The sequence below is a fragment of the Liolophura sinensis genome, chromosome 1 (assembly GCF_032854445.1).
Source record: "Liolophura sinensis isolate JHLJ2023 chromosome 1, CUHK_Ljap_v2, whole genome shotgun sequence".
Lineage (NCBI taxonomy): Eukaryota > Metazoa > Mollusca > Polyplacophora > Chitonida > Chitonidae > Liolophura > Liolophura sinensis.
The window spans coordinates 8,452,378-8,466,867 of record NC_088295.1 but is presented as its reverse complement, the minus strand read 5'-3'; the positions used below and the strand labels follow the sequence as shown (position 1 = coordinate 8,466,867).

General features: G+C 39.0%; 1 protein-coding gene across 14 annotated transcripts in view; it reads right to left on the bottom strand.

Annotated features, from left to right (window-relative positions):
- LOC135461376 (RNA binding protein fox-1 homolog 2-like) overlaps window positions 1–14,490 on the bottom strand; it is a 56,523-nt gene that overhangs the window by 19,513 nt on the left and 22,520 nt on the right. For 5 of the 14 annotated variants that reach the window (XM_064738427.1, XM_064738428.1, XM_064738429.1 and 2 more), the window contains exon 2: window positions 14,116–14,196. The exons of 3 other annotated variants lie outside the window; for them this stretch is intronic. In XM_064738427.1, the coding sequence (XP_064594497.1) occupies window positions 14,116–14,196 (81 nt within the window). Of the gene's footprint in view, window positions 1–240; window positions 589–2,594; window positions 2,718–3,211; window positions 3,830–9,148; window positions 10,213–14,115; window positions 14,197–14,490 lie in introns of those variants that run through there. 6 more of the 14 variants (XM_064738435.1, XM_064738439.1, XM_064738430.1 and 3 more) reach the window with 5 other exon arrangements.

Here is a 14,490-nt window from a genome sequence, read left to right as displayed (position 1 = left end):
TGCTGATTGATACTTTCATCTACTGGGTACATGTGCATGTATCTAAGTAGATACCACATGTGCAAGTGTAAAACCAAGTCCATTTCCATGTGTCCCCATAAAAACACATTATTTGATTAAAAGATATATATGTATACAGCCAAAGAAAGCTTCAATTAAAGATCCTATGGCTAGACTAGTTAGATGCCAAAAGCCCCTCAAATGACATTGGACAAATGCCATAAAAAAAATACAACCTACCAGCATCTTTGCTCCAGGGATAAAACTAAATGAAATGACGACTTGAGATCCTCAGATCTAAATATACACTGGTACCGGGGTGCCTAAGCTCACACGCTGATAGTGCAACTGATGAACCTCTTTAGTGGATGTACAGGTACACTCTCACTTACACTCTACAGAGCTGCGCATATACAAGTGTCCACTTCTGACAAATGTACATGGAGGACTACCACAAGTATGAAAAATCTATGTTTTAATATGTATCCTTATCACATGGTAGAGTGTTCAAGACTCCGGGCCATTAGTAATTGCTTCAATTTACTGATATGCCATAGAATGGGGGACCAGTATTGGTGGAGACTGGGAACAATTTGGAGTCTAATTTGTAAATAACCATAATGATGGTGTATTATCCAAATGTCATAACCAATACAAAGGTCTGCTTAATACAGGTTTAAATGGCAGTTTCTCATTGCCCAAAATGTCAGCTGCTGGTCTTGATCCCATATACAAGGTAGAGATAAACAATAAGTAGCCAGCAGAAATATGATCAAACCAACCCTCACCACATAGTAATAGGAATTTAGTTGACATTAGCCCACGGCCTATCCCATCATTTTGCACTTACTGCCTACAGGACTAACATCAAGAGCAAAAAAAGCCCTTCAGTTTCTACTTAAATGCATGTAATGTATCTCATCAATACCGCCAAATCATAAATGACAAAAATAAAGACTTGCGGTCAAAGGTCTCGTACATAGAAAATGGGAATAAATCTTGTATAATTTTGATGCCTACATGTACATGTATATATAAGGAATAAAACAGATCACTCAACTTCAAATCAACTCTAGTAATCTTTGCATTTGCTTAATCAGTGTTTAGATCGAGCAAACAGAATTCCTTGTAGTTGCATTTATGAATAAAACTATTATAAATCATACATGTAGATGTACATATGAGCATGATACACACAAAGTAATGGCTTAGGATGGGCCAGACAAAGCACACATAATGGCCACAATGAAAACTGGTTTATCTTTGGCCACACATTATATTATGGTGAGCTAAGATGTGCTTTTTTATTATACTGTATCTTGTAATCCATGCACACATATCTCTCATTAAATCAATGGTCGTTACCAATATCGACACTGAAGATCCACCGTGTGGCTGACAGAAGTCATTCAAATGGGTCCCCCGACATAATACGGCACTCATCATAACAAGGATGATAATGGCGGATGTAACACTGCAGTAAACCACTGGCCTAGATACACATCCTTTTACATGCCTCACTAGATTTGTATGTAAATGTGTACTTACTATAACATTGTAGCCTAGGACATGCTTGGCATGCATGACGCACCTTCTGGTGAGGTTCTAAATTACCCCCGATTGTATAGAGAACAGCAGTGAGTGATGAGCAGAGAAAGCTGTGGTTAACGAACCAGCATGTAACCCTCCTCTAGCCAGAGTACATGTATGTACCACACAAAATGGAGGCTGTATCTGAGGAGTCAGTGATGGATACACTGTATACACACACATATATACACAGACTCATCTGCTTCAGTACCTATCCCAAATTTCTGCTCTCAAACTAGATCAACAAGTTCATAGCTTCTAATAGCTATTCCTGTTCTCTGAATCAAAATGTGTACATTTGCATATCTCCACACTTGTTTTACAACACAGCCAAATTTAACCCACAGGTTCAATGCGAGAAAGCTTAAGACAAAAAAATCACACAAAAACTGAAAAAAGAAGAGGGACAAAAATAAGAATTTTTAAACTCTGAACTGGGACACTGCCTTAAGACACAGGTGCAGCCACTAAAACAGAATTAATGAGAGAGATGATTTTTTTTTTAACCAGAGCTTTACTACATGGGAGAAGAGTGAAATAAATATGCCCTTAGGGTTGTTCTGGGACACACAATGACCCAGACTATCTTATCCCCTTTTCTTACTTTATGTAGATGATTTGCTTACGGCTAGAGGGGAGCCCCTCTATACCCCCTACATTTTGTACATGTTATGTACCCAATTTGATCCTAATTTATCACCAAGAACTAACTTTCCTGTTTTCAGGATAAAATTGCTGCCATTATCTCAATATCACATTACCATCACAGATGTCAAGGTTCCATGCATAATGTCAGACCAGGCTTACAGGATGTTGCTCCTACTGCACCGGTATGGTTACTTCTGGTAACTTCCATACATACATGTACATGTGAATACCATCCCGAGATAACTAATACAAAGAACTCATGAGCATTCATGAGGTTAAAGCTTTTACTCTATTACTGCTTGCTAACACAGAGCATTCTTCTCTTGCTTAACTATCAGGTTTGTGTTTCTTCTGACCTTTGAATGCTCCACTGTTGTGGTCTGGATGCCTTTCTCCACAGCCTGAAGAACGACCCTATTGCAGGCAGTCAGCATTCTCCCCAAAGGCCAGGGTCTCCTACCAAGTCACAGTCACGAGAGCTGTCAAAAGCCCACAACACAATACTTCCGTTGGCACCAAAAAGCACTTGTGATTAAATATCACACGAACTTCCAATGCATTTCCGTTCTCCTTGCTCACACATTTAAATTACAAGAGCCGTTTTGTAGAGCCAATTACCGATTAAACTACATCTGTGCATGATACTGTACAAGCATCATGCCAAGCTCTAGGCAGAACTTGCTATTAAACTGCCCAAAAGAGACTGCTCATATCTAGTCTTATTAATATCTGTACTATCTGCAATCACATGCCTTCTGAAAATGGATGCGAAAAACATGAATTATTCATTTTGTTTGGCGGATCCATGGCCAATCCTTTGACAGGCAGAGAAATCAAGTGTCTAGGCCGATCGGTGGAGCCTAGGAAGCATCAATATCACTTCTTTGCCAGTTGACTTGAAGCCTTGCGAACTAATCCATCATGAGTAAAGGGAGGTCATAGAAGAGTAAAAAGAGTTCTATCCAATACTAACCTGCAGATGTGCTGAGAAAGGCTGGCCCTTGGTAGGCAGGGCGGTTACTGATGGTGGTGCCAGGCAGGCCATCTTATTGTCTCCGTGCGGGCCAGCTAACAAGTTCAGCATGAACATAGTACCACAGACAAGCACTGTAAACTTGTGCTGAGTCCTCAGCTGCCTAATTTACTGATCAATACAGGGACCCTGTGAACAAATTATAGCCTGGTACTGGCCAGAGGGGAGGTTGGCCAAGCTGTGGTCAGAAATACAATGTACATGTACAGCACAGGCAACTCACTGACAAACTGCTGAACACTACAGCTGTGTTGGTCACAACTCACTATTTCTATGACCAGTGGACAAAGGGAGTTGCACTGTCCAGCTTAGCCCCGGTCCCCTGCTGAGGGTAACCCAGCACTGTCTATTACATCAGTGGTAAACACAAGCCTCCACTTAGAAGGAAGAATGCCAGTCTGTTAAGAGTTAAATCAAACACAAAGGAGACCCTGTGGCTCATTAGATAAACTCTGATAAGTTAGTGTATCACAGTGTTCACTGGTGTCATTGCCAACAACTTGTCAAAGTCATCAATACACTAACATGAAAAGAGAGTCTACAGTTTTAACGTCTGGAACCACATGACCCCAATCTGCATATCTCATAAGCTAGTGTCTTTGTGTATATATACATGTATGTATGTGAACATGTGTTGGTACTTCTGTGTGTACATGAGGACTTCCTTCCTCATCTGGTGTACTTAGCCCATCCCACAGTACATGAATCACTGGCAGTCCATTCCCCCACATCACAAAGTGACAGGTCATAACATACACATGATCTGGGCATACATGTCAACACTACCCAACACCCTAGATCCACAGCATTATATACACAAACCACAGGAGGGGTAGTGCAGTGTGCATGTGAACATGTATCATGAGTGAAAGTGATTTATGCTTTCTGTTTTCTTCTCTGGCTTCATTTGGGATATGTGGTCATGGCAATGAATATTTTACTTTTAGTTTTCACAACCTAGTAAAAACATCAAACACAAAGACTGTTGTACATTTGTACATGTATCATACATTGCATGCTATAGGATTGGAAACCAGCAGTGCATGCTAGTGTTGCCCCTTTTTGTCAAACCAAGCTCCTCCAAGCCCAAAGGTCCGCTTGTTGTGTATTACCACTTCCCAGTCCTTAATGAACTCACTGATGTGATCCACAGGGCATTGCTGCCTTTCAGTACAAGACAAGGTAATTACACAACTCCCCAGGGGCATAATCCTAGGCCTACAGGCTCCAGGTTTAGGGCACATGTTTACAGTTATGTTAGCTAATTTCAAGATTTCACTGATGCTTCAAGGGTATAGAGCTAATCACGTTCACTACACACTACAGTGCATTGTGTAGACAAAGCAAAAGTGGAGGAGGGCAGAACACATTACTTGTATATCAACAGGATGGGATGCACTTAAATATTGTAACAAATGTACATTAAATGAGACATGACAGCCATGATTCACAATGAATATGCATATACTAATATGTAAATGCTAATACATGCAGTGTGCACACTTTATTCAATAGTTAGTATATCTGTATGCTTGGGTTTTATGTCGTACTTAACAATTTTCATATCTGTCATATCATTACGAGTCAGAGGGTGTCTAATATACACCGTGTCCTCCTGTGGCAGGGTGAGAAATGGACACATTGTGCTATGATAACTAACCAAGAGCAACAATAGTCAAAATGGTGTGATATTCAATATTCCCTGTCTATAGTGTAACTGTGCAGCCATCTTTAGGAACACATACATACCTAATAACTGGGGATTTAAGGGCAGATTTTATTATTCTGTCCTATGCTAAATATATCCGCATGTGTTCATCAAATAACCTTAACATAAACGCTAATTCTTTGCTGGAAAACCTTACATGTACGTCAGAATAGTATCATATACACTGTACATGTAATGCTTACATTTTGTTCCTTTATCTGATTAGGGTTTAATGCCATGCTCAAGATGAATTCACTTCTATGAAGCCGGCCAGCATTATGGTGAGAGAAAACGTGTCCTCGGGAGAAGCCACAACTCAGATTGCTGGCAGACCTTTCCCTTATACCTTAAATTTTGTGTTAACATACAAGCTGCTCCATGAGATGGAGGAAAGCAAAGTAGAAAGACAAGATGACCATGCCTGAGAATGAAGTTCATTACAACAGAGGAATCCAATACTCTTAGTGTATAAATAATATGATGTAAAAATCTTGACCAAGAGGAGGCAGGTTTGGACTGCAGATGGAAAATCCACGGAACAATGGAATAAGGTCTTTCCAACGATAATGATTTTGTCTGCAACATAATACTTTCAATGCAGAGAAATCCCCGAGTACAAATTCTTTCATAACTACATGTACATGTACTACATTACACTCTTCATGACGACATTTTAACATGTATAACACCAGCAGGGAATCAACAAATGTAATTCCCTTCTTTCAGATCTTGACTGTTACAAGGCATACTATACAGAAGTAGACAAGGTGTCAACTCTGACTATGTGTAGCTCATTGCCTAAGGAGGTCTGATCACTGTCTGGTGACTACATGTACATGTACATGATTTATGGTGGATTACAGTTAATGAAGAGGCCAGGTGTGAGAAACTAGCTCAGAATCAGTCACACTGGGTATTAGTGGCCACATGCATGGCTGGTTAACCAGATTTCTCTCCAATCAATGGCCCTTCTCAGTTCTCAGCGAATGACACACACCTCCACAAGGGGTCAATACCAGGCCATACTATGCTGACACCAGTCAGCCATTGTTTTCCTCTTCCCAAAGCTCATTCACAGCATACTTATCTACTTTAAAACACATGTCTGCCAATAAACCCAGCTTTACAAAGGTGTTTGGCAGACATCTCTAATTAAGGAACAATTTTAAATGGTAAATAGTGCATGAATGCATGATGTCCTGCTTAATTTGTCTCTCATAACAATAATACAGCTACAGTACCTGCATCTTAGTGCTCAAGATGATCTCATCAACATAAAGAGAACTCAGATTACACAGGATGTTAGGTCAGGATATTCCCTTTATTCATGGAAAACATCTCAGATGTTATTTGTAACAGAAACACAATACAAGTATTACTTAACTTTCTTGTGCTTCTGTCCTTCTAGAAAGGTGTCGAGAGGCAGGAAGCAAAGATTGTGGAAGCAATGGTTATATGTACAATGTATATGTACCAATATCTCTAATAACACACTACCTGTTTAATCCACCTGATACATGATCATGTTACATGTTTATCTTCCACGCTATTCTCTCTGACAGCCACAACATACACACATCACTAATTTAACACATGTTCAAGACAACCAATTTTGATTCAATGCTTAAAATCTGTTTTTATACTAAACTGTGCATTACAAAATGTTGAGTGAGTGCTTGGGGTTTAACACTGTGCTCAACAATTTTTCAGTCATGTGACGACGATACAAAATGTTGAAAATACATGTTCCTGTATTATATGCAGATATAAGTATATACATTCACATACATGTAGGCTGATGGCCACATGGAAAAAAGATGTACATTTTAGGGATAAATTTCCTTTACATGCTATAATTTTGTCCTAGTAACATGTGTGTAGCAATATGATCAGCACTTCTTCTGAAAAAAAAACTGCTTAACATTTGCAAGATGCAAACAAGGAAGAATCAAGCTGTAAATTAATCATCAAATCTGAATATCTGATGAGCAATATAATTTTTTTGTGAATAAAATGTAGCTTGGAACTTTTCCAGAGGAGATACTGTTTCACCATATGTACATGCATGCATTTCAGTGTTAGGAACCGAAGAATATAATGCAAGCTCCAAGCCTTGAAAGGCAGTCATTATCAGCAAAAAAGTGGACACAGGCTCTATGTACAAAAGAACCTATGCGTTCATGCAGTAACAGATGCTACCAAACTTTTTCATGGCAAACTTGTTTACCTCCATACATATATTTTTCATGTAAGTGTCTTTAAAATAATGCTTATGATGGTTATTTTTCAGCTTGTATTTACCATTAATTATTTGTTAACATTTTCATTTAGCACACAATAGCTTAACTTCCACATCCCTTGTGTTTGGACTGTTTTGTGTGTTTAAGCACAGAGCCTAAGAGTACATCGTGACTGTACACATGTAGCTGTGCTGAAGGCCAAATGCACATATTCTACAGGAACAAAAATACAGCCTCATTGAGGGAATAACAACCTCAACGTGTGAAGGTTTGGTTAAACCCTGAACCAGTTCCGCCACATGATTTGACCATGTCAAAACATATTTCAAGCAAAGTGGAGAATGGTTGAAATTCCTTAAACCTTAAATAAAAAGCCACTCTGCAGATAACTATACCATATTGGAGAAACATGTGCATACAGTTCAAGCACCATATAATGATTCATGTCAAGTATATGTGTATATAGGCTGTGAGTGAGAATACACTGCCATGATGCAAGCGTGTCATATATACATGTGCGTAATGGTCATTGTACACAAGAAATGATGCAGCTAGGCCGTAGCATCCTTTATTCTCAGCAACAGACACACACACATGTACATGTCTAATGACCAACACTAAGCTACTTTCATGAAACACAACATACATATATATGCAATGAATTCCAAAATTTGTACCATCTAAATCAAACGGTGCCTCAAACAAGTCTTTATTCTATTTATTTATTTGACAGACCAGTGTTTTATGCCGTACTCAAGGATATTTCATTTAAACTACTGCGGCCAGCATTATGGTGGCAGATCGGACAAGTCAGGAGGGAACAACAACCATTCATTTGCATATACAGTAGTATATGTACGTAGTGAAATATGTATGTATCCTGGGCACGTGGTTCACTAGCATTAACATGTATGTATGCTGAGTGTAAGTTAAGCTAGGCTAGTGAATAAAGGAGCATCAAAGAGGCAGGCAGGCAGGCAGGCAGCCTTGGCCTGGATGTCAAGCTCACAGGTGGCCTGGCTCTAATCCATCTCCAGGATACTGTTAATCTAACTGGCATTTGCATATTCCATAAAGGAGGGAAGAAGCATCCAGCCAAATATGTCAGCCACAGCCATCTGCCATTAACCCATCGCAGGCATAATGCATTATAATTGTGCTGTCAGGCATCAGTACATGTGCGCATATCAGGCCTATGGTAAAGAATGGAACAACAGTCTACATGTGCACTAATGCCCACTGTCCAACAAATATACTAACGTCCAACTCTCAAGCCTTGCCTTACATACATGTACATAAGTTTTGTAAATGAAAAATTTATCCTTAGAGTTAAAATCTGGATTTTCAACAGTAGACCTGTGGCCATTTTGTCCAGCATGGTTAGCCCAGTTTGTATCAATGGAGGGGTCTAAGGGTGGGGGAGTACTTCTAGGTCACCATACATAATCAAGCCAGAATGGTAATCAGATGTACATGTGCTATATGTAAAACAGGGAATATCTGTGTACAACAAACTGTAGGCAATGGGCTAGTGGGGTGACAGATGAGCTTGTACAGTGTGCAGACAAAGGCAAAGCTCGCAACCCTGACAAAGGCCACAGAGCTGAGCAAGTGTGAGTAGCCATGCTACCCGTCCTTTGTTCCCGATCTGCGCAGCTGAAATCAATGCGCTCTAACTCAGCCTCCATGTCAGAACAACCCTCCAGCACTAATCAGCAGACATTTTTAAATGAAGCAAACCCACATGTTTTCATGTCAACATCACCATACTCCCTACCACCACTGCACACAGACAATACCTACACATTTATCAATAAAATCAAAGGATTGATTATGATGGAGAGTCATTGGTTACTGGTGGCCAGAATCCTAGAGAGGTTGCTGGAAGAAGAGAGAGGCCCAACATGACATGGCGCTGTGTGTACTTACTGCTGCTGTCTTGCTGGCATGTGTCACTGATCTCTGGAGATTGGCCTGTACATGGGCCAGGGCTGTCTGTTGCTGGTGAGAAAGGGCAGAAAGATCTCGGTTCACCTGAAGTGCTTGAGGGAGAGCAGTAGCAGGCTGGTGATGGTGCGGATGCAGCTGGTTTAGGCCTTTAGCTTGGGTCAGGAGAGACAGGTACATGTTTATCAGTCCTGCCATACCCAGTTGACATTGATCTACAGCAGACAGCCTCCCTTACCCACAGAACTCCCCAGTAACCATGGCAACACCAATTCAATTGAAATCTGTGCTCTGACTCAATTCCTGGCCATCTTCCCCCTCATGTAGGACTCTAATGATTTTCTTCTTCGTTCTCCTTAGTCTTTGTTACCATGGAAATTCTTAATGACGACTTACTATCTTCCCAAAAGTGTAGCAAAATGGCAACAGTGTAATCCTCAATGACCAGTTAACACATACATGTGCAGAGGTTCCCTACTGAAACATCTGGGCTTGCAACACTCATCCCTGGGTAATACTAAATTTCCATGGCAACTGGATTTCCCTGGCGAGACACCGCCCAGGGCTAGCTTTGAGAGGGATGTGTGAATTCCTTGAAGAACCCTTGTAATATTGAATGAGTTCAATGTGAAGCAATGATAACTGAGACGTCTGTTTCCCCTGAAGACCAATACTCAAATCCTTTGCCTATATCTACAATGTATATGCAGCTTAACACTGTCCTGATCTATTTCGATACTCTCATTAATCGACTGGTTTTTGGCACATATCTAATGAGTCTTCCGATTAAATGTGCATGGTGAAATAGGAATAAGCATAGCTGACAAAAGCTAGTTTGCACATATGCATAATTCATTTCCGTGCGTGCATACAGGAGCTGATATGTATCAGAGGTTTTAATACATATGCACATGAAATGTCTCAAGGGAAAAAAAAAAAAAAAAGCCAAAACAAGTGAGCATGTGTGGTTAAGTTCTAAATAAAGCAGTAAAATGTCAGCAAAATGTGCAAATACTTTGACACAAGGATACAAAAATATGATTAACTTGAAACATATATATGTATAAATATATAAGTACAGTACACACAATGTCCATGATCCTGAAGATCAGTGGAATATTACTTATGTGAAGCTCTAACACGTGTGTTAGTTACTGCTTATGTTTATGACATGAAGAAGTCTCTAATTTATGCTTACATTAGATAGCATAGACATCCCTAAAAAAAAAATTGAAAATTCATATCAAAGTCTTAAGTTTGATGTACTTTACATGTACTTTCCCTCTGAACATGTGAAAATTTATATTGTTTCAGGCAAAATCCTGATTTTCCTCCAGATCATGAAGAAATATTAACTTATTCGCCTGCTTGTCTAATTTTACATTTTTTTTCAATATAATTAAAAGTTAATAAATGCTGGAATTAAATAATTCCTTTAAATGTGTTAAGTATGTGGAGTAGATTTTTCCCATGCTAAAGTCTTACTGGTACCACATTAAAAAGGTAATTAACAATGCCAGCACTGTACTTTTTTCAGTACATGTACTGGTCAAATAAAGTTAATGTAGTAATCATAAGAATGGCGTTTCTACACCATACCAGTACTAAGGACATTACACTTGTAAGACAGCAGTCAGGTTCTGGTACAAAGCCAACCAAGAAAACTGGATGTACCACTCCTTGACAAATACATCTACCTAACTCATGTAAACTTTCTTTTGTAACCACTCAAAGCTGCGCCTGATCACAACCAAGACGATGTTGGTTAATACAGCAACTCAAATGCCAACATCTAGGAATAGTGATGTGTGACAAAATGTTTGTGAGAGTAGAAATAGGGATGACCTGGCTAAGGCTCAAATGGCAGTTCTTCACACCCAAGAGCTGTGTGCTGGTCAGCACAAAGGGTTCAGGAAAACATGTGGTGACCTTGCGCTGTTTCCAATGGTACCAGTTCACTCATTTCAAGTCTCCAGTACATCTGCTAATGGATGGCCTGCTTCCACCAGACTTACAAAGGTAATTCCTAGGCCTCAGAAGCTAATTAAATCAAAGCACTTGTAGATAAATTAAACACAGCTAGAGAACTTCTGTTGACATCTAACCTAGAAAAAGCTTATCACATCCAGCCATATGTAAGGGCAGACTACTGGCCACCCACAGAAATATACAAAACCTTTCTGAGAGCTGCTACTTTAAGTTGAGCAATCTTTACCCTTTAATCCATCAGCTGGTTACATTAACTTTTTTTCTCATAAGGTTTTAACATCAGAAGCAGTCAATGTTTTGTCTCAGGCATACTTCTGGGTAAATTTAGAGATGCATCTACAGGGGATCGTATTCAGCATAAGCACATATGTTCATGCACTTCATTGGCTGATGTGGCAGCCCCACTCCCATGGCATTTCGGCTGCCCTGGATATAGAAAGGTTCATGGTCTCATGAAACCTGCCACCATTTGATGGGTGCAGGCACCATCTGGATCAGCTTACCACAGGAGCTCCCTGTAAACATACTCTAGACATCAGGGACAGATTTCAAATTAACTGGAGGAGACATGAAATTCTAGCTTATCTGATCCCCTTGAGAAAAAACCCAGTATTCTGTACCCTGTGAGGCTGTTCCTTTACAGTCATGAAACCTTGGCAACTAAAAAGAGTTCCATAATAGATGGACATTGAAGGGAACATTCTAACTTCATTATGTCATACAAGTATACAAAACAGATTTGAAATAAGCTCCACCAAACCAACAACTATGGAAACTGTATTATTAGTACATGTGCTTGTACACTGGTTTTCGTCCAGATGCGACATTCCATAATTAATGGGGGAGGGGTGGGTCAGTCAGTTAGAGGAAATACACCATATCCATTATATGAACAGGAAACCCAGAAAAAAATTAATCTGTCAGCAACACTAACGTTTCATAACAAGAATGCAGAAACCTGAACAAAGATTTATTACACAAGAAGGGCCAAGGATCATTTTGTATAAACTTACACCATCTATCATTCATACTTGTTAACAATGGCAAACCTTTCCTGTCAGGAACACATGCTGTTTCAATCTAGTTTTAGGGTTCTACATTTTTACAGGAAACATAACAGCCATCTGATCCAGACAAAAATCAACATTTCCTAAGACACCAACCCAAACAAGAGTAAAAAAAGCTTTGTACTTTGAATAAGCAAATGAAAGTAAGGCACTTCCTTCAGCAATGATACTGCACACATCCGTCACTGGAATGTAACACACAAGGAAAAATACCTCTAATCATGTAAAACGCAAAAAAAAAACCATTCTGTAATTAAACAGGTAAAAATGTATCATACAAATCTAGTTGATGTTCCTTCGAATTCTGTTTCTTTTCAGGGTTTTTGTGTATAAAAGTATTATAAGTCACAAGCACATATCTGTGAGGAAACACTTCCGCATGTACATGTAGAGCTATAATACCAGTGATAGCCTCATGTTTCATTTCCCTTTAATATGTACTCTGTGTGTGTTGTTAAGTAGACATGTACATGTGACTCTGTCCTGTACATAATGAGCACCAGAAAGAGCTTCGTTAACACAACCTGCACATGACTGATGACTCACACATACATTTACATGTAATTATGTGTACAGTTGTTAATACGTCACATTACTGGTCTGTATAGCTTAAATTCACAATATTTTCAAAGCGAAGAGTAACAGCAATTATCACAAGGGATAAGCTATGTATGGTATATGAGTATATATATGTGTGTGTGTCCATTAATGAGCACCATAGACAAACATATTACAGGATATAGAGCTATGAGTCATGCCTTAATGTACATGTAGTTCCACTTAGTGCATGAAAACACAAGGTGTGCGCATTACTCATAAAAACTAAGTGCACAATGCATGCAAAATACAAAATGCCCCAAATGTATTTTAAGAAGTCTTAAATTTTTAATTTTATTAAGTAACGTGACATTACTCAAGTGTTGCGTAAATTCCTGTCAACATGCAGCATTGTGTAACTACTGCAAATCTTCAACCTTTTCGACCTCTAAATCAGTTTTCTCAGTGGAATTCCTCTTACAATTATTATGGAAATGAGATAAAAATGAATTGCTTATGTTATTGAACATGCAAGCTTCATAAAAGTGTGCAAATTATTTTTCTACCCCCGAAGTTCTCCCTGAATGTTTCAAAATATCGGTTGCAGAGGCAGATGAGAAGGTTATAGAAGTAGGGTACTGCTAGCTCTAATCATGTATACCCCATAATAATAATACTGGCAATTGCACCCTGTACAAACATAAGCACTTCCATTTAGCATTTTAATGTATGTATCTAGAGAAATGGAACCATGCAACATAATATGTAAGAAGGTACATGTACATGTATTGTAAATTAAGTTCTACTAATTTACTGAAAACATAAAACACGTGTTACATTTGTATACATGGGACACATACAAATAAGTAGAAACAAAACATGCAAATGCATGTACACACAGATTTGGATATATACAAAGGAAAACAAAATACATACGAAGTGTCACTGACAAGAGATATGTAACTATGTATTTATGATCAAATGGTTGTTATCCAATATGCTCTGTAAAATCACAAATGGAACTGTCTTGATGGCATGAAAATGGCATTAACATATAGGATGTTTAGTATCTAAAGTTAAAATAAGGTCTGTCCTTCGTACTCCAAGACCGAGAATTTCATTCTAGGGAGCATATACCCATGTGAAGATTCAAGGCTACAATCTAACATTAATCTACATCATGCATGTAAATCATTAACACACTTTACCCACACAACTGTAATGGTACAAGCATTTAATGTGTATTTAAAAGGTGCTGATCAAAAGAGGACACAGATTACCTATAAAAATCCTGGTTCTAGTCAACTATACTGGAACTCAAAGCGCTAAATAATGGTGTTGAAAGTTGATATTTACCCCGATCTTTGGTTGCCCCTGATTGGGCGGCACAACGGGCACCCAGACCATCCTGCTTGGCCCCGCGGCAGGGTTTGGAGGCTGATGAAGTGACAGACGTAGAGAAGCCATTATGCAGGGACTTTCTTACAGAGACAATGCCAGAGTTACCTGTATCTAAACTTGAATATAAGTACTATAAACAGATGGTACATGTAGGTAAGTAAGAACAATTTCAGTCAGGCTTTAACTTAGCAAACTGTGTTACATGTACCCATCATGCAAATCATATAGCAAACTCTTTGATCATGCAGTTACTGTGATGGTACAGTATATATGGCCATAGGATGGATGAACAAGGCACAAGGACTTCAAGCTATAGTCCCATGGATCCAC